Here is a 21561-nt window from a genome sequence, read left to right on the forward strand (position 1 = left end):
CAGACAGGTCGTTCCATCTTTGGGCTCCTTCGCATTCCTCAGGTCTCAAAGTAAGAACTGCCAGAAGGATCAGCAGTGATAAACAGGCAGACGTGCCTGGCACACAGGTGCTCAACGGGTGTGGCATGTCCAGCTCCCCCTCTTCTTCCAGGCTGGGGAGACACCGGGAGAGAAAGCAAGGGCCAAGTGCCATTCTCTGGGGAGCGCCCTCCACCCTCCTTCTTTCGATACGTAAAGAGCTCCCTTGGGAGCTCCCCAAGCACACCTTATCAGGAGCCCTGCTTCTTATCTGCCTTTGGGGGACCCACTAGCTCCTCCCTCCTTGACAAACCCCTTTAGAATACAGACGCTCTTTAGAGCCTGAGGCAGAGCAGAGCCAGAGTCTGGCTGGGCAAACAGGCTTTCAGAGACGAAAGAGGAGCTGAGGCAGCTACGGCCGCCGCCGTATTTCCCCCTGGAAGGATCAGGAAGTGGTGCCCCGAGGTGAAGCCAGCCCACTGAAAGAGCTCAGATGGCCTGCGAGCCCCCTCCCTCCTGCCACACACCCGAGACAAACACCCCTCACACATTTCAGGATTCCAGCCCCTTCCTTAGTTGGGTTATGAGCTTTTATTTAAAAAGCACATTTAATACAAGTGTAGTTTCGCAGATACAAGTTTTCACTTTGTATTCTACAAAAGTCTTTGAATAGTCTCTTTACAAAATGGAACCTTACAAAAATACTGACACTTTAATGTTTTTATACAGTTTTCTCTAGTTATTTCCTTCGTTGTAAAACAATGTCTACCACAGAACTACGATATTTTAGTTGATATTAAAAAAAAAAATTAACTCCATGCTTTTTTTAAGCAGCTAATGTAAATAACACAGGTCGAGACAGTTTATAAATCATAGTGGATGTAGCTAAAATTGTTTCAGAAATAATATCTTACATAGTTAACTTTTAATGTTTTATACATTATTTATATAACATTTATATATAAAAATCATAGCTTGCTAGAAGTGGAAATGAAAAGGACGGCTTCTGGAGTAAGGATGTACATGTGCTTGATCCATGTGGTTACATTTAGCCCTTTGAAAGGTTTGCACCCGCGATCTGAAAGCATTTCTTCCTTCCTCCTTTCCTCGAAGGTTCAGTAGAAAGGATCCCTGTCTACTGCCCCGCGTGGGACCTTGCTTGGAAGGACACTTACGGAGAGAGGATGAGGAAAAACTCTACGGAGATTTAACCCATGTGTTCTGCCCAGCAGAACCTACCAAGAACTGCCCTAGAGATCAACCCCAAGACAATAGTGCTTTACACAGCTTAGCAAGAGCAGCCCCCGCAGAGACGCTCGTCCGCTCCGAGATCTGGAAGGGCCGCCTCTCAGGCACGAGACCATCTGCTGCTCTGGCTCATTCTGACTCTGAGTAGCCAAAAGGTTGGTGAGTTTTTCATTCTTGCCCATTCGCTCCCACGTCTCTTGTACGTAAGGCTGCTTCCCGCCAGCCGACGGCAGAGCACGCCTTTGCTGGGGTCGGGACCCTCCCGGGAGACCCCGGGGGGCACACAGCAAGGACTTCCGGGGAGAAAGCAGTGACCGAAGCTAACTGTTACCAAGAGTGTGAAGGTGCCGAGTGACTGGTGAACACAACAGGGGCATCCCGCTGCTGACGTCCCGCATCACACAATGATGCGGCCAGAGAAGACAAAGGAGGGCCAGCACCCTCTATCGCTTTTGAAATTGTGCTATTTGTGAAACTCACTCATCCACAAAGAGTCTCCTAATCGCTAAAGTGAGGGGCTGTGGCTGCTGGCCTGGGGGCCGGGGGAGGGAGGGAGAAAGGCCTCAGGACTGGGAATCCAGATTCGGGATCGCGTGGCCTGACTTAGCACACCTGCTCTGCCCTTATATTGAACAAAACAAAACCAACCTTCCTGAACCAAAGTCACAGCACAGATCAGAGTGGTGTGGACAGAGAGACATGAGACAGGAGCCCGCCCAATGGCTGTTTTCTTGATTCAGTGCTACTTCTAGCATTGTGTGCTACAATGTGAATTTGATCTTTTCTCACAGGCCTGGGGTTCCTCGGGTCACAAGCGTGACTGGCAGACCCTACTCAAATCATTTTAGTGTCTGTTCCAGAACAAGCCCGTGTTCACTAGAACATGAACACTTAGACCAATTGCACATCCAGGATTTCGGCACTTGGTGTTAGTTTGCTGTTGTTTCCACATAGGTGAATGCTACCTATTTTGGAAGGCCACAAAATAAGACTTTTTTTTTTTTCCTTTTTAAAATCAGTTGGGCAAAAAGTTTTTCCCTACATTCTACTGTCTGATGAGATTGGAGAGCAGCAAGAGCTTGCTGTCAGCAGTCATTTTATAAAACAGCTCAGGAGGTGGGCAGCACCTACACCATGTTGTGGTGATTGTTCCTGTCAATAATGTCCACAGGCGAAAGGATTTCCTTCCGGAGAGCAGGGGGAGGCAGGGAGAGTGTCGTCTTAGTCTTGAAGAGGTCGGACACAAAGAAAACCTAGAAGCACAAAATCAGACATCGAAATTAATAACTGATACCTGGGGCCTGGGGACAGGCAAAGGGAAGGTCATAGAAGCACAGACTTTGGGAAAAAGGGACCCCCAAACCATAGATCTTTGACTAGGGAAGGATCCTACGGAGATTTTATATATATATATATATATATATATATATATATATATATATATACACACACACACACACACACACACACACACACACACACCAACTTGTGTTATACAGGTAGGGAAACTGAAGCCCAGAGAAGGACAGTGACATGTCCCAGGATGCACAGCCATGGGGGGAGTAGAATTCTGTTCTCTGGACTCTCAGTCCAGTGCTTCCTACCAAAAATGCTACTTCCCTATTTCTCAAGGAAAATGAACAGCAGTGAAAAATACATTCCTACATAAGGAAGCAAGTCATAATTAGTCATGCTCATTAATCTACGATACTTTCCCTTTCCTCACAAAGAAATCTAGGGTGTAACCACAAGAGATCAGCCAACATGAATTCCTATCAGCAGGAGTGGAGAAGGAAGCCGTTGTGACCACGTTTTCCTGAAAGTCCGGATCTCAACAATTTGATGGGGGTGCAGAAGCCAGGGTTTTGTGGCTGAGGGAGTCAGCAGCTAACCCGGAGGAGAGGTCAATGCAATCTCCTATCGCTCCTTCCCAAAGTCCTTCCCATTTGTGAGCACAAGACGCCACCGGGTCTTAACAATCACTGAGGAACATTTACAGACACCCAACTTGCAAAGGTACGGGGATGGCTGAGGCATAGCTCCTGTCCCAATTAGCTTACGAGGACAGATTCAAGAGCCTGATGAGTTAGTGGAGTAAGAAAAATTTATGCTTTGTATTACATGGCAAAATAAATACACAGACATCCACTTGAGCCATTCAGCAATAGGAGTTTGTATTGCGTAACCATAAGAGGCGGCTATCAGTCATGTCATTTAATAGGAAACACAGGGCAGATTTTTGAAATGGAGACTAGAGCACCTCCAAATTCCCTATGCCTAGCCAACTTTCTGGATTGGAAAGTCCTTGCCCTGCCACAGGTCATGCGCTCACTAACAATGATGGCACTGTGACTTTGTTCTCGACACAGTAGAGGCTAAAAAGTTACTTTTCAAATTTTTTTGAGAGAGAGAGTATGAGCTGGGGAGAGGGGCAGAGGGAGAGAGAGAGACAATCCCAAGCAAGCATGCTCAGTGTGGAGCCAGATGTGGGGCTCAATACCCTGATCCGTGGATCATGCATCAAGGGTCCATGGATCACCCCTTGGATCACCTATCGAACCAACTTCCATGATGTCCTTTCTATAGTCAGACAGAGCATCAACCAAGTGCCACAGAAAGCACAGCCAGAAACTGGTGGTGCTGGTTACTCAGGAGATCAAGGGACCAGGAGAGGAACAGGAAATAGAGACTTATCAGCCGCTACAAAACCCTGACAGCTTTTTTAAAAAAAAAAAAAAAAAAGAATTTTTTTTTTTAATGTTTATTTACTTTGGAGACAATGTGAGAGACAGAGTGCAAGCAGCGGAGGGGCAGACAGAGGGAGACACAGAATCTGAAGCGGGCTCCAGGCTCTGAGCTGTCAGCACAGAGCCCAACTCGGGGCTCGAACTCAACAAACCGTGAGATCATGACCTGAGCTGAAGTCGGACGCTTAACCGACTGAGCCACACAGGTGCCCCAACCCTGACATCTTTTGAATTTTGTACCCATTCTATACATCGCCTACTCAAAGGTTTAATTATTATTTATTTGTAAAAAAGTAATAAATAAGAAAAGATGGCTGGGATGTTTCTGTGCTACTATCAGAAAGTGAAATGTTGCCAAGAAATGTTAACATTTTAATAACATTTACAGCCCCAGCGCTATAGAATGTACCATTTTGCAAAGAAAAAAAAATTAAACCTTCTGTCCCTTTCTTTTCCAAGGAGGTGTGAACAGTGAGAACTCCTGGCTCCTAGTCCGGGCCAAACCCGAGAACCAGGAAAGTGAAAGATGTGTACCCAACCCTGCCAGGAGGTTCGAGGCCCCCTGGCTGGGAATCCTTTACATGTGGTCACAGAAGGAGCTTGCAAGTGCTTCCCGTATAAGGAAGCACTAACGACCGTGACTGAAGTTAAATGTGGAAATAATTACACTTTTCAACTCTTCTCTGACAGGTGCAGAGCCAATATCCCCATCTCCACCTGGAAACTACCCTCTGCTTCCTCCTTTACTTGGTTTTGGAGGAAGGCTTCAATCTAGCCCTCCGAGGCGGACTCTCAACTGCACTTCTTCCTGCCCAGCTGCCAGTGGCACCAAATGAGGGCTCTCACTGCTCCCATCTCTTAGAGATCCTTCTCCCAGCTTCAGCCCACCTGCTGAAGGCAAACATAGCAAGGGGATGAACCCCCAGCCCCCAATAAACATCTTCCCTCCGAGAATCTGACACCACCTTAATCTACTGGCTTATTTCCCAGTTTAATTTTCTGAGCTCATTATCTACCACATATTAGGGTTTCCGTTTCCCAGCTGCGAGACAGGGATAATATGGACGTTAAAGGCAAGAACGTAGAGGCCGCCTGGGTGGCTCAGTCGGTTAAGCGTCCGACTTCGGCTCAGGTCATGGTCTCGTGGCTCGTGAGCTTGAGACCCTATGTTGGGCTCTGTGCTAGTGGCACAGAGCCTGCTTGGGATCCTGCTTCTCTCTCTCTCTCTCTCTCTCTGCTCCTCCCCTGCTCACTCTCTTTCTCTCTCTCTCTCAAAATAAATAAATAAACCTAAAATAAATTCTTGTTGAATTTCTTTTTTTTTTTTAATATGAAATTTATTGTCAAACTGGTTTCCATACAACACCCAGTTGAATTTCTAAACTCCTCTCTACTGGAAGCAAGCACGCTGGCCTTGGGTCTTATCGGCACATGCAAATCCCCCAGCCTTCTGGGGAACCACACGCTCGCACACTGCCATGTACGTGGCCAGGCGGCAAGATGAAAAGTTGAGTCAGGTCCAGCAGAACCCCCCTTTAAAAGCTGCATTTCGCTTTCAGCGTGGCTTGAGCTTACACAAACACTTTTTTGGGATCATGAAACTCGATCCTGTCAAGACTCAAACAGGGCTCAGTCTTCCCAACGCTTGAACAGCAGAGCACAAAAAGGACTAGCAGAAGTGAAAACCTTGCCCCGAGCAGTTCCATTTCCTGCAGAAGGTGCTCTCCGCCCAAAAAGAAAACCCAGAGGCCCAGATGGGGAAGGGTCTATACAAATTAGGTAGCTATCTTATGTCCAGGGAACCACTCCCAGCCCACAGCCCTACTTCCACAGATCTCTGCTGTGAGAAGAGAGCAACATTAGATAATAAACACAGTGTCAGCGAGCCGGAAATCTATACCCTAAGCACCAAGAAAAGCTCTTGTTTAAACTGCCCTGAGCATTTGCTTTCAATTCCATCTCTCCGATTCTTTGAATTTTATAAAGTGCTTTTTTTGAAAAATGCAACCAGTAACGCGTATTGAACATCTGCTCTGTGCCAAGCCCTGAGATTATAAAGATAAATATACCTAAGAGCCCTTTGCCCTCCCAAGCTCACAGGGCAATGGGGGGGGGAGAGATCCAAGCAAACAGATAGTTACGATACAGTGTTTTAAAGATCATGATAGAGGGAAGCCAGGGGGGTTGAAGAATCATGGAACCCACACTGAAGGGGAGGGTGGGGGGCTTTATAAAGAAGGCTTCCCCCAAAGGAGGTATATTTGAGCTTAGCTCAATAGGAGTTAGCCAGGTGGCGAACGCCAGGAATGTTGTTCTAGGCAGAGGAGCAGTGCGTGCAAAGGCACGGGAGTGAGAGAGAACAGCACGTTCAGGAGCTGCAGGAAACTCAGCATGGCTACGGCCACGTGGTCAATAAGGCTGCAGAGGAGACAGCCAGATCCTGAGAAGGCTCCTAGGACACGTTAAGGAACTCGGACCTCATCCTCTTGGCTTCAGGAGCCACTGTCAAGGCTGTAGCAGAGAAGCAGCCTGTTGAGAAGACTGTTACCTAAAGATGCAGAAGGAGTCAGAAAAGGAATGGAGAACCTGAAGGCAAGGGCACCAAGTCAGGACCTGCAGAGTCCAGAAGACGGGTCCCGCGCTACAACCAAGCCGTGAAGATGCAGAAGAGATGAGCTTCTGGAATGTGGAGAGCAGACTGCAGTTGATAAGAATTGACGGGGGTTGGTGTGGACGTGTGGAGGTGGATACGCGTGCAGGAAAAAGGCGATGCTTTCCTTCCTAGTTGCGCGTCTCACTCTAGAAATCTTTGCTCTTGTTCCCCCCCAAACTCTTGCGGCGGGGGTAACCACGCCAGGGGAAAAAAATTCTAGCTCCGCTTTCATCTGCCTTCTAACATTTGGGGTCCCTCTGACAGCACCTTGGGGAAGCAGGTGTGGCCTTCTTCTGAGTTAGAATGGCCAGGCCATTCTGGGACCCGAGTGTGCAAGATGCCCTGACGTACCCAAGCCCTCAGGAGAGTGGAGTCCTTCGACCAAGAGCAAGACTCCACACAAACGAGGCAAGTCCAGGCTGAGGAATCCCATTCGTTACAAAGAGGAGGTAAGAAGCGTACAGGGAGCCACCATCCCCAGCGCACCACTGTGTCATCACCTCCCCCTCCCCGTCCAGCACATGCAGCACTGGCAACGAGCTTTGCCCACAAGGGCAAGACAGACTTGTCTTCAAATCCAGCCTCTGCCATTTTCGGTAAAATACCCAAATGAGGGACACAGTACCCACCTCGGAGGGTCACTCTAAGGATGTGACGTAACAGAAGGCACAAGTGTTGACAGCGTGGTTAATAAACCATAAATAAATAAATAAATAAATAAATAAATAAATGTTAATAAATGGGAGCCATGGCCACTGGCTCATGCGTCCAGTGCCTACCTACACAACGTCACTTCTCCTTCCCCGCCCCTTGTGCGGTCACTTCTCCTTCCCCGCCCCTTGTGTGGGAAGACAAGAAACAAGAGAAGGAACTAGAAGAAAGGAAAAGGAGGGGGGGTTGCAGGGAAGATGGATGATGAAGAATATAAATAAGCCAAAAGGTAAAAGTCGAGCCAGACAGGAAGATCATACGCAGGTAGGAGTTTTCCACAGGACAGATAGAATCTGATCTCCAAGTCCTATAATTTCCGAGGCTATTTTGGGGAATGAGTCAGCACAATCAAGAAGGAAGATGCCTCTGATGTCTTGCTGTCAGCACTCACTGGCCCCAGAGATGCCAGCCCCCCGGAGCAGAGAGGCCCTTCTGGGGTACGGCCTGGCTGGAGCTCAGCAAGGACCAAGCCGGCCAGAAACAAGAAGGCCGGTCGGTAGCAAGGTTTCCACTCCCACTTGCCTGCGAATGGCCACGTCGGCAACTTCTGAGGGTCACTTCGTTAATCTACCCTCGGTTGTGACAACAAACGTGTTCTTTAAATGTTTCTGGAGTCCTTGAGTGTTTCAATTCCTGAGAATGTGGAAGTTAGCTCCCTGAAAATAGGAATCACCTCCTCATACATCAAGGATTTTTATAAGCCCCTGTTGAGCTTAGATGCCAGCCCAGAGCAGCTAAATATTAAAGGAGAAGAATGTTAGAACCTTAACAACCAGAAGAACACGGAGGGTTGTCTATTCTGGTATTTCTCCAAATGTAATCCTCAGATCATCTGTTTCAGAATCAGCTGGCTGCCTCTTGAAAAAGCAGATTCCTAGGCCCACCCTGGCCTACGGGAAGTGTAGGGTTTTAACAAACCCTATTTTAGTCTGTTATGCAGACTAAAGTTAGGAGAACCACCAATGGGCACCCTATGAATGGGCTCAAATGCTAGATCTGCCATTTTAATGGCTGAAGGTCTTACACATCTTGTAATTGCTTTGAAAGCAGCTCCTGTATCTGTACACTGGGTTTCGGGATACCTGCCCGGAGCTGCCTGTATTTTCTCTTTGCTATCCACACTCAACGTTTTTTAAGTTTATTTATCTATTTATCTTGAGAGAGACAGTGTGAGCAGGGGAGGGGCTGAGAGGGGGACTCCCAAGGAGGCTTCATGCTGTCAGTGGAGAGCCTGACGCGGGGCTCGATCTCATGAACGTTGAGATCACGACCTGAGCCCAAACCAAGAGTTGGACACTCAACCAACTCAGCCACCCAGGCACCCCTACCCACACTCAACTTGTAATGACCTTCCGTCTTAGCACTGGGCACAGGCTTTAAGGAGTAATGCTATGCCACGTTTCCACTTTAGACTGTGAGCTACTCAAATGCATGAACGACTCACACCCCAGCTGTGGCCCTCAACAAATTCTACTCCACCCCCACGGGAGGATACAGTCCATGAGCTGGTCTTTTTCTTTTTAACATTTTCTTTTCAAGTAATCTCCACGCCCAGCACAGGGCTCGAACCTACAACCCCGAGATCAAGAGTCTCACACTCCACCCACTGAGCCAGCCAGGCACCCCTGTGCTGTTCCTTTTTGTAGACATCCCATCCCCATGCCTTGGCCTCAGGATTTCCTTTTGGCATCCTGCTCTACCATAATAAACAATCTCCTGGATTAAGGAATCATTTTCTTTGCAAGAGAAAGCCTTGGGACCCGGCTCACCCTCGTGCCCCAAGTATAATAAGGGCTGTCTAAAGAAAAGCCATCTTTGGCAGCCCTGTCTTTTGACTAAATGAGAGCTACCCAGTTGCAATCATCACTTTTTGACCTCAGAAAAGGACTTCCAGTGGCTTTTGGCACTGGGGACTTGCCAGCATCTCATCTGAATGGTTTCCTGGTATATCTGAGAGGAACTTGATGGTGTGGAAACAGTCACAGAAAAGACTTGCATCAGGCAGCAGGATCTGGTACCAAAATTGCTCCTGCTGTGTGTGACCTCAGACTAAGTCACACTCTTGTTGGGACTTGAATTTATACCAAATGAAGAGGTTTATAACTTCAGATGATAGATGGTCTCTGTATGTGTGTGCAAGCATTATTTAAAAATTCACCTTCCCATAGCTGTCAGGCTTCAGTGGGAGAATTCTCGTGAAAACACCTCCTACTGATGTAGGGCTACTCAAATCCTACCTCAGTTATCATCATTCATGACCATCACTGCTACTGAGGGTCATGGATGAAGTTAGTCTCACAAAAACAAGGTGTGTTTGGAACAGCGGAGGAGAGTTGGGGGCAATTCTGGAGGAGAACAGGGATCTGTGCCTGCCTAGGACCTTTCCAAGAAGGCGCTTCTAGGCTATGGCAAAGGAGGGTTTCTGGGAAGGCGGGGGGTGGGGGGGGGGGGGGGGGGTGGCGGCACAGCACCAACAGCTCAGCTAGTGGGGAGCTACATCTAGCAAGATCTGGGCTTCCGGAACATGATGCTCAAGGATGACAGAGGCTGGGAAAAGCAGGGGCCCTGCTTCCAGAAGTCCTACATTTTGAAGCCTTCAAGGATCAGAAGACACACTGTGTTCCCATTGTTCTCACCCATCCCCATGTCTCCGCAACATTCTTTCTTCATGAAATGCCTTTCCTTCTCTTTCATAGCTCATAAAAAAATGTCCACTCATCAAGGTTCCATCTCCTCTAGGAATTCTTTCTAGCCTTCCAACACCCTCAGAATGAACTATCCCCTCTCTTGTGCCCCCCATTGTCCCCACTACATCAGTGTTTTTCAAACCTCATGTCACAAGTCCTGAGAAAGTTACAAAATCCATTTACTGGGTGGTCACTACCAGCATTTGTTTTTTTTTGGATACACTACCAACATTTTTAAAGGTTGAATGAAAAATATTAGACTGTATCACACACAGTAAGGGTAAGTCTTATTTTGGGAAATTTTCCAGTTATGTGTGAGTGCTTCTATTGGGTTATAATGGAAAACATACTTCTTTTACAGTTTATTTATTTATTGAGAGAGAGAGAGAATGAGAAAGAATATTCCAAGCAGACTCAGTGCTTCTTGCACAGAGTCCAATGAGGGCTCTATCTCAAGAACCATGAGATCATGACCTGAGCCGAAATCCAGGGTCAGAAGCCTAACCAAGCAAGCCACGCAGGCGCCCTGGAAAATGAATTTATTATTACGGATCGTGGTCAAGTCTGGGGAAGCTCCTGCATTAAAACTCTTCAAGGGCCAACTCTTTTTAGCTCCAAATCTTTAAAACAAAGTATAGTACTTCCTCCATGATACACATTCAATTGATGTGTTGCATGTGGCAAGCACAAGCATCTTTTATTCATTGATTCCACAATCCAAAGAGAGTGGGATGTTATTATCATCCCCACACCCCACTATGGGGAAAGGTGGCTGAGAAGAAGTGACATGCCCATATGCCTAATTAGCAGGTGGCTAGTGGGATTCCCTTTGGAGTCTCTGACTCATCACTCATTCATCTCAGCAGTGGAATGAGAAACGAGATTTTCGAAGGACACTGAAGATGGTGGAGGATCCAGTCATCATCTGTTGGGGCCACAGTTTGTCTCCAGACCTTGCTCCCTTCTCTTTCCCACATCACAGTCCTGACACCCCTACCCTCCTCAGAGTGGGGGCCCTGAGGAGGCAAGGTCAGCCCCAGGGCCTACTGGGCAAAGGGCTAGACTTCTGAATGGCCAGAAAAGACTTGCAAGGTCATTTCATCCATATTCCTGTGCCCAGACAACAGTGTGATCAATCCAATAGGAATAGATGGGAATCTTCCATTAGAGAAGGAAGAGATCTCACAAATTCATGGCATAGACCAAGCATGTTTGGAGTTCATGGTTTTAGTCCTGTGAGAGAGAACTGTGAGCCAGGATCTGGTCCCAACTCTGCCACTGTGTGTCCTTGGGTGTGCCACACCCTCTCTGCATCCATTTCCTCTCAAGGGGGTATCATCACCAAGTTCTTAACACTTGTGTTCTTGCTGGTCTCTTCTCCCAAGGTCACCGCACTGGGGCAGAGACAAAGAACGCCCTCTCCCTTCCCTACATCCTGGAGGAAGACAGCAGCACACAAAAGAGCGACTGCTAGCTGAGCTACACCCCCGGGGAAGAGGAAAACCAGGAAAGACTCTGCTGTGTGTTTATGACATTCAAAAACAGCTGCTTCCTCTGCTGCACCCACAGCAATGGCGGCCTGGCCCTGCCCTGACCCCTCCCAGGGCCCCATCGTTTGCCATCTGCTAGAGGGTCAGGGAAGAGGTGACCAGATAGGCAAGTTGTCACCAGACAGGAAATGAACTGATGTTTGTCGCTTCGTCGGAGTCCCTGGGTTACTCTAGGGGGTGAGTCCAGCTGTAGGGCTCATATCTTGGTAGGGCTGACTGTGTGTGTGTGTGTAGGCAGGAGGGGCACTGCGAAGGTCAGTATGTGGCTGTGTTTGCATTGGCTTGCCTGACTGTGTGTTTCTGTGGTTCTGATCGGAAAAAGGATGGATGTCTACGTGTCTGGGTACTGCTGGGTCTGTCCATGCGCCTCTGGGTCTCTCTACCTCCAGCCACACGTGTAAAGACATACATCAGTGCGCAGGCCTATCTGACCCCGTGTGCCCGTGTCTTCGTGTTCAGTCCGTGATGCCACATAGATTTTCTGTTTGTGGTGAGTGCCATCAGCTTCCCTCTCTGGAAAGGTTCAACTAGCGAGCAGTGGGGTAGGAAATCGGATCTGCTCTTGCGTGACACGTGGTTTCTGTCTAGACACATGTGCTTGCTGTGCAGGACTTACTCTCAGAAGACCTGAGTAAAAGTGCTAAGCTGTCACGGCCTGTTGCCCAAGGCTCTGCAGTGACTCAGCCAACGTTCTAGGGTGATGCAAGGCACCCACTGGGACTTAAAAACAAGTCCCAGTCCCCCCAAAGAGGCCATCTTCGTGGGCACTGCAGGAAGACGGTTCCATCTGTGAAGGCAGGTAGTTTACTCACTACAAAGTCGGCCGTGCCTCTCAATCTCTGTGGGAGAATGTCCCGGAGCTATCACGCCTCCAAGGTCCATTCACAGGATGAGAAAACTAGGCTCAGAGGGGAAGTGTCTCGCCTGAGGTTACAAGTTCACTCGTCACATGCCCTCTTTAACCAAGGCTAATCAAGCACCCCTTGTGCCAGCCACTGTATAAGGCCTGAGGATGACAAAGAGCTGGAAGGTGAAGCCACAGGATCCTGCTAAGGCACTGGCAGCCTGGTCCGGGAGGCAGACATTTGAGCAGGCAACTTCAACAAAGCCAGGCTGAAGGCCACAGCAGGAAAACCATGAAAAGGGCCACGGGAACAGGAGGAGAAAGTTAGACAATTCTGTCTTCGAGGAAGATGGCGGGAAACGTGTGGTAGACTAAACAACGGTGCCCCAAAGATGCCTGTGTCCTAATCCCTACAACCTGCTAATATGTTACCCTCCATGGCCAAACGGACTTTGCAGATGGGATGAAGTTGAAGACCTGGAGATGGGGAGATTTCCCTGGATCACCGGGCGGACTCCATGGAATCTCCCGAGCCCTCCTAAGAGGGAGGCAAGAGAGTCAGAATCACAGGGGGAGATGTAGTGACAGAAGCAGAGGCCAGAGAGAAGGAAAGAAAGACCTGGAGAGGGAGGAAGGGGCCATGGGCTAAAGAACGCAGGCAGCTTCCAGAAGGAACGCAGCCCGCCAACACCTTGATCTTAGCCCAGTGAGACCTATTTTGTAATTCCAAACTCGAGAACTGCCAGAAAATAAATCTGTGTGGTCTGTGCTGTTCTGCCTCGGGTTAACTCTGGTTGGCCTTCAGCCCCAGTGACCATCCTTCCTTGCCAAGTGCAGAGGGCAAAGCTTTCAAGTCAGGGAGCACCTGAGAGCAGCCATCGACCATGGGTAAAGGATCTGGAATGGTGCCAGCACAGAGTAGGGGCTTAGTAAATGCTCGTACCAACTTCCTCTCCTCAGCTACAGTCAGCCAGAGTCAAACAGGACAAAAGTCAGACACCTCTCATTTCCCTTGTTGAAAATAAACCCCGGTCCTCCCAGATACTGTCTCATTGTGCATGGAGAGTGCTATGGGATATGAAAGAGGCAGGCTACAAAGCATCTCTGCACCTTTTTAAACTGGGGGTGCAGGAGGCCCTAACTAGGACAGCAGCACGCGGAAGAAAACACAGCAGCAGGCCGGTGGGCCGGGCGCCTGCCAAGAGCACGGCTCAGAAGGCCACAGTCGGCAAAGGGTTACCCTCTCGAGCAAACACCCGTCCCCTGCTGTCACTTCACATTAAAGCATCAGAGACTGAGCTGGCTGGTGACCGATGCTCTCATTTAACGGTTTGCTCCCCCAATTTCTCTCCCTTCTGACCTTAACTGAAAAAAAAAAAAAAAAAAGGAAGAAAGAAAGTGATGAACAAAGCCGTCAAAAGAGGCAAGTCCTTAGGCCAGGATTCTCCTGCCAAAACTGACAAGCAGCTCAGACACGACTTTCTACGTGGTGCCCACTCGATCGCCACTACTCCCTGCCCACTTCCTTCCCCCTGCACCCGGCCCTCGCCTGCAGCCGAAGCACCCTGTCTGTATCTCCATGACAGCCCTGTGCTGTGTTCTAACCCCTGTGCTGGCCAGGCGGTGGGAGCGAGTAGACTGGGATTTCCTTGGAAGCAAGGCCCGTGCCTTATTCATCCCTCTGCCTCCAACACAATGTCTCTTGTAGTGTTCTCAAGGAAGAGGAGAGCCACCCATTGACTCAAGCTTTCTGTGGATTAAAGATTTATCTACTCTGAGCCAGACTCCCTGAGAGGCACTGGGGAGACGGGGAGAACAACAGTGTGTCATCTATGGTCCCTGTCCCCGGGGAAATTTACAGTCTAAAGGGATACACACATCTGCAATGGCAGCACAGGGTGACAAACGCCATCACAGGAGTGAGTGGGAGAGGTGATCAAAGGGAGACTCGGGGCAGCAGGCAGGTTTAGAAATGAAGAAAGGCCAAGGGCTCGTCCAGATCTCTATTGTTCATGAGTCTTACTGCGAGTGGGCAAGGATAATACGAACAACACAACCCGCATGTGTGGTGCCTAAACATCCAGCCATGACTGTGCTCTGAGATTCTCGCTGGCCTGGTGTGAGCTCCCCAGAGTGGGGCCCAGGAAGGCACGGTATCAGAGCAGGAGCTCCACCATGTGTGCTGAATAAACCCCTCAAAACTTTTAGCAGGCAAGAAAAGCAGAGATTCTTGAGGGGACAGAAGCTCAGAGAGCTGGGATGCCTTATGCACATTCACAGAGTCAGGGATGAAATATGGGAAAAGGGTAACCCAGTCGCCTGGGGCAAATGAGAACCTGGCCCATCCCGAGGCCATTCTCTAGGTACAAGGCCTTCTCTTGATGTACAAGGCCCTTTAGCTAGCCAAGGTAAGGCTCAGCCTTGACCAAGCCCCCTCTTGTCTAGCCGACACCACGTTTAGGGTCTGACCAAGTCACCCTAAAGGTCACACTGGGGTGGAAGTTTCCCAAGATTCTGAATTCAACTCAATTTTAAGTGTCCACCAAAGCAGCACGTGAGCACTGAGTCAGGGACCCAGACTCTGCTGGTCACCTGACATGTGACCTGGGGCAAGTTTCTTCCCCTTTCAAACCCTAAATGTTCTCATCAATAAAGTGAGCAAGGTGCCCAATATCAAAGATCTCCGGCTGCAACGTTCTATGAGCCCAAACCTGAGGACTCACAGACTCTGCTGAATGAAAACTCACAGGCTGGAAGGAAACAGAAATGACTTTCCTTTTACTGAAGGGGTCCTGGGGCGGGGTGACTCTTTATACACCAAGCAGAAAAAAGGATTGAGAGCTCCCTAGCTTTGGTCACTGAGCTGGAAACATTTAACAAGCAGGCGGTGTGGGGCTCTGCGTGTGTAGTAAGAATACGATGCTACTCACTATGCAGCAGGCCACCAGGGCTCCTTGAGCAAATCCTGCAAGCACATCGCTGGGATGGTGCTTGTGGTCGGACACACGCGACAGTCCTGTGTAAAAGGCCATCATGATCAGGGTGAACTGCAGGAGGGGCCGGAGCAGGCGGGCCCCTCGCCAAGTGAAGCGGGCCTGAAGGTAGAGCTGGACAGAGGAGAGAAAATGAACAGAAGCTCAGTGCATTAGAACACCACGAGGACACACACTACACTTCCATTAAATGGACCCATCTGGACCTCAGGTGGCATGTTTTGCAAAAAGCATTCAGCTTGGATATAACCTCAAGCCAGTTATTTAAGCCTTGAGCCTCAGCTCCCATATGGAAGAAAGAAAGAAAAGAAAAGAAAAGAAAAGAAAAGAAAAGAAAAGAAAAGAAAAGAAAAGAAAGAGAAAGAAAGAAAGAAAGAAAGAAAGAAAGAAAGAAAGAAAGGGAGAGAAAGAGAGAAAGAAAGAAAGAAAGAAAGAAAGAAAGAAAGAAAGAAAGAAAGAAAGAAAAAGAAAGAAAGAAAGAAGCAAGAAAGCAAGAATTAAAATGGAGACAGCAAGGAATGCCTTAGAATACACAGCCTGGGGGCGCCTGGCTGGCTCAATTGGTTAAGTGTCTGACTTCAGTTCAGGTCATGATCTCACGGTTTGTGGGTTCCAGCCCTGCGTCGGGCTCGATGCTGGCGGTGCAGAGACCGCTTGGGATTTTCTCTCTCCCCCCCTCTTTCCGTCCCTGCCCCACTTATGTGCACACATGCTCTTTCTCTCTCAAAATAAATAAATAAACTTAAAAAGAAAAAAACAAAAAAGAATCCACAGCCTGGCACACACTGGACACTTCCTAAGTTCACTACTTTCTTTTCATCATTTTCTTTTGAAGATTTGAAGTTTGATTGAAACTCACTAAAGAATACTAACCAGGGTAGGAAAGCTTTCTTTTCTGCAACCTGTGACAACTCATTTCACGCATTTGTGTGTATTCCTGGAGATATGGCTGTACAGTCCCTACATGACTCACCTCTTAGGATCGTGTTGGAAATAAAACGCAGGATCGATAGGACAGGTTATCGAGATAGTCACAAGGGGATGCTTCTGCTTCAAAACAAAGCAACCCTACCAAAGGCCAAGTGTCTAAGTCTAACTATGGATTTTTGAGCTTGAATATAAAGGAAACACATAAACCAACCAGACAATGCCAGGGAGCTTTCACACAGAGGTTGACAGATACTGGGCTGGGTGGAGTAGAAGAGTAACCTGAAGAAAAATGGAAGAAAGAAAAAAACCACCTCTGGCCGAGGCAAAGAAATGACGTCAACTGAGCATTGTCCCTTGGAGTTATCTGGCTGCAGTTTCCGTTCTAACCTCTGGGCACAACCTACTTCCCAGGTTCCTGTGGGAACTTGGGAAATGAAGGGGAAAAGGCAAGTGGACAAGGGGAACTTCCGAAGACAAATCAAAGGCAAGCACAGGGGGAGACCAGGAGAAAGGGGAAGAGAGCACAGGGGAGGAGCCGATGGCCCAAAGATGGACCTGGGACGGCAGGGATGGGACTCTGCCCTGCCGGAGACAAAGGGACACCTTCCTCCTGGTGGTCAGGAAGGACCAGCCACTGGCTGGTCCTGAAGAGAAAGAAGGGTGGAAGATTCCAGAGCCAGCCCTGACAGGGCGGGAAACTTGGCCAGCACTGAATCCACAACTAACCGGAAAGACAATTTTAAAACCCAGGCCAAGAAAACAGCAGGCAACTCTATAATCATTATGAAATGCTATGAATGCGTTATTGGGCAATCTAAGAATAACGAATGAGAAATAATAAAGAAGGCACTGATGGGGACGGTTGAACAAGTGATAAAGATCAACAGTTTCTCGTATATAAAAAATAAACAGTTGAAAATCTACAAGAAGAGGTGATGGGGCGCCTGGGTGCCTTAGTCCGTTAAGCGTCGGGACTCTTGATTTTGGCTCAGGTCATGATCTCACAGGTGGTGGGTTCGAGCCCTGCGCTGGGCTCTGTGCTGACAGTGTGGAGCCTGCTAGGGATTCTCTCCCTCTCCCTCTGCCCCTCCCCTGCTCACACTCATGCTCTCTCTCTCCAAATAAATAAAACATAAAAAAAAAAAAAAAGGAAAATCTCACTGAGCCTTGAGTTTTCTCACAAATAAAATAAGTGTAACAGCCACTATCTCTCAGGCTGTAGTACAGACGGCTGCTATGGTAGAGGAGGTGCCTGGCACCAAGTTCTGCTCAAGACACAGATTTTATTCTCTAACCACATTTCTTTTTTTTTTTTAACGTTTATTTATTTTTGAGACAGAGAGAGACAGAGCATGAACGGGGGAGGGGCAGAGAGGGAGACACAGAATCGGAAGCAGGCTCCAGGCTCTGAGCCGTCAGCCCAGAGCCCAACGCGGGGCTCGAACTCACGGACCGCGAGATCGTGACCTGAGCTGAAGTCGGACGCTTAACCGACTGAGCCACCCAGGCACCCCTCTAACCACATTTCTTAACCCGGCCCTGAGATTTTCTCCTTTCCCTCAACTGAAAAGTCCGCAGATCCTCAGAAAATGCTTCTTTAGAATCCTCCAGGGCTTCTCCCTCCCTGTGCAGAGTTTAGGTCATGGGCCTTGGAAATGAGGGTGGGGCAGAGGAAGGGTGGGTTTCCCAACCGGACACGACCCACATCTCCCCTTCTACTGACTCAGATACTGGAGCTCACGAAAAGAAAAAAATAAATACACCAGAGGAACTTGAAGAGAGAGGAAGAGACCAGTCATCAGGAGAGCTTCAGGAAGGGAGTGCTTATGAATGAAAAAGGAGTAGGGGCCACAGGAAAAGAATCCCTTTGGGAAGCAGTCAGATGTGGACTGGCCGGCAGCACGCTGAAGCTTGCTCCTCTGCTCCCATCGGTAACCAACACATTTACCCACGAATGGCTCAAGGCCTCAGGGCTGATCCTGGGGTCTGCAGCTGGGGCTTCAGGGGGAAAGCACAGTGGCGGCGGCACCGGGAATTTTGGGGTGAAGCGGCCCCAACTCCATTCCTGGCTCTGTCACCTCCTAAGTGGGTGGGCCCCCAACTTCTCATCTGTGGAACAGGTACAACACTATCTCCCTCTCAGGGTTGCCGGGATCGAATGGGACACACAGGACCGTGCCTGGCGTGACACGGGAACTCAAGGCACTCTTCAGACACCTGTGTCAACCCTTTACGTTGGTGAATGCCATTTACTCGCTGACGATGAGGGATTTCGCCAAAACAAGTAGATTACCAAAGCAAAAGGTTGCACAATAACCTTCCACCTTGTGGCTAATTCTGATTTGAGAAGCTGTTACAACAGGCTTGGAGGCTGACCGAAGGACCTGGTAAGTCCCTCCATGCCCCAGCAACCCTGCCGCTAAATGGATTAGTTTCTGCTGGTTCATAGCCCAGTTCTCCTGCTCTCGGAAACCTGAGCCTGGGAACAGTCCGTGGGGCAAGAGGCTGTGTTCACTGCCATTCCACGGGAGGAAGTCGCACATCTGACCACAACACTCCCATGGCCCCTGTCCTAGACCAAACAGCTAGGAGACTTGCCCGGAATCAGAATTTCTGCAGGGGCTTCAGCAAAGTCCCAGGCACCCTGAATGAGTAATTAGCAAAGACATAAGCAGAGTTGGACAAAACCAGAAAGGCTGAATCACCTTGATCTCTCCTCGTGGTCAGCAGCCCTGAGGTCCTGACCGATCTGTCTTTACTTCCCCTTTTGTGTGAAGACCTCTGGGATGGAGAATCCACTTCTAACCATCAGTGTGACACTGCAGAAAAGTGTCTGATTTGCAATCAGAGCAAAACCAAACTTGAATCTTTTCTCTGCTCCAGGCCAGCTGGGGGACTCTGCTTCTCTGAAATTTCTGCTTTCTCTTACAGAATAAGGGAATTTGTTCATTAAAAAAAAAACCTCCAACACATATCGTGTACATCTGTTCAAAATTGTGAAAGACAGAAACATGAATAAAAAATAAGTTCCTCCATGCAAAAAGAATATGTTCACATTAAAAATTAAGGCTCGGGGCGCCTGGGTGGCTCAGTCAGTTGGGTGTCCGACTTTGGCTCAGGTCATGATCTCCCGGTTCGTGGGTTTGAGCCCCGCGTCGGGCTCTGTGCTGACAGCTCGGGGCCTGGAGCCTACTTCGGATTCTGTGTCTCCCTCTCTCTCTGCCTCTCCCCCCTAATGCTCTGTCTCTCTCTCTCTCTCTCTCTCAAAAAGGAATTAAATGTAAAAAAAAAAAAAAAATTTTTTTTTTAATTAAATCTCATTCTTTTACTAAGATTCTTCTCCCCAATTGCTAAAATAACACTGCTGATTGAAGACAGGTAGCTTACAACAGAAAGGACTATGTCTGCCCATGAACCCCCATCCCCAAAATGATGTATGTGGAAGTCCCTGGCACACCCAGCTCACTCCCTAAATGGAGTTCTCTTCTCCTTCCTGGTCCTAGCTCCCAAACTGGGGTCCTGTGGAATTCAACAAAAACTCTTTAGAGAGGTCTGGCTGAACTCAAGCTGGCTCCTCTGGTCTGAACCAGCCGAGTCACATGTGGGGTGAGTCACACTCCTTCTTGCGAAGTCATTTGTGTTTCATTACATGATTTGCATACTGGTGAAACAGGTCGGTACTGTCCTCTTACTTCATTTCCATTGCTCTTGGGACTGCTCTGCTCAGAGTGAAAAGGAGGCTTTTGTCCCTCCTTACGTCCCTGCATATGCTCTCTTCCTGGAAGTCGGTCCAGATCACTGACACCCACAGGGAGAAGAAACTTTCTCCCTCCTCTCAGCTCCTCCACGGCTCACGCCTGGCTCTGGTGCCGGTGCCTGGTGATTCGTCTACGTGGTGCAGAACGGGCATTTCTCTTTGGGAAGCTATTCGACTACTTTCAGGACAAAAGAAAAATTTTTAGTCGACTTTTCTCCTCCTTGAGAAGGGGATCAGCTCTTGTTTTCTGTCACTATCAGGGGGAGAAACATACACTCCCCATTTGTCAAGCACGGTTTCAGACACAGTGCCGCGGCTTTAAACGGCCTCACCTGCAACTATCACAATCATCCTGTTGGGTAGATACCACCATTGTGCCCATTTTTCAGATGAAGAGATCAAGGCCAAAAGGCCCTGTCACTTGCTCAAGGTAACAAAGAGCCACGATTTACACTGAGTAAGATGTGTCTTTTTCTAAGACTGAGGTCTAACCACAGAGCCTGGCTTCCTTTGAGGAAATTAGTGCTCTCCACACAAAGTAACGGTCTTTTATACTGGATTTGTCTTAGGAGAAAAGCAATTTGAGGGGACTACCCGCTTGTCGTGGACTTAAGGACAACCTACAGGAAACATGTGAACACTCATGCTCCTTGAATTCACCGGTCACATACTTTTACAAGGCCCATGTCAAAACACAAGCATACAGCTTTTGGAAGAGTAAGGGTATTAGAATCTCTGACCTGATCATAAGCTAAGGAGACCCTGTGAACTGAGTCAGTGAGCCTCAGAGTGGAGTTCACAGCCCTTCCCTTGGGGCTCCGTGCCTCAGTCCACCCGAATTGGGGACCTCATCCAACTGTTCTGAGACTTTACCTTTCAGGATTTCCACACCAAATACGAGGTCTCTTCGTGTCCTCAGGTGCTCACACAAGGTCTGGCTCAGAAACTGCTGGCTGGCTGAATGGATGGACAGACTGATGGATAGGCAGATGGACAGAAGGGTGGTTGGATGGATGGATGTAGATGGGGGTGGGGAAGAGTTTGGAAAACATTTGGTACAGTGGTTTATTCCCCTTACAAACAGCCATCTTGTACCTACAAGGGGTTTCACCAGAAACTCCCAGGATCTGTGGGCATGTCTCGTGGGCATACCAGACCCCACCGCTCCAGGATTCTAAACACACTGAACAAAACCTCAATGACTAACAACCACAGGCCAGGGAACATGGCGGTCAGAGGACAGCCGCTTCCCTGTTTCCTTGGTATCTGACAAACCCTTTGACACATAAACATTTCTCATGGGCACTGCAGTAAAGAGCCAGTGCATAAACAGTTCAGCAAAGAGGCAGCAGAGGCCTTCCTTACACCACATAGGTCCTTCACGATCTATCAATTCAGTGATGAGGAGAGGAACAAAATCTGC

The 21561-nt window shown here is 48.6% G+C and overlaps 1 protein-coding gene across 2 annotated transcripts in view; it reads right to left on the reverse strand.

Moving 5' to 3' along the window:
• Positions 1-568: 568 nt before the first annotated feature.
• The window catches only part of PLPP3 (phospholipid phosphatase 3), an 85527-nt gene continuing 64534 nt past the window's right edge, over positions 569-21561 (reverse strand). For both annotated transcript variants that reach the window (XM_042997362.1, XM_007089883.2), the window contains 2 exons: positions 15389-15565; positions 569-2519 (listed from right to left, as the gene is read on the reverse strand). In XM_042997362.1, coding sequence (XP_042853296.1) covers positions 2394-2519; positions 15389-15565 — 303 coding nt within the window. In that variant the 3' untranslated portion in view covers positions 569-2393. The remainder of the gene's footprint in view (positions 2520-15388; positions 15566-21561) is intronic.

This window comes from Panthera tigris, chromosome C1 (assembly GCF_018350195.1).
Source record: "Panthera tigris isolate Pti1 chromosome C1, P.tigris_Pti1_mat1.1, whole genome shotgun sequence".
Lineage (NCBI taxonomy): Eukaryota > Metazoa > Chordata > Mammalia > Carnivora > Felidae > Panthera > Panthera tigris.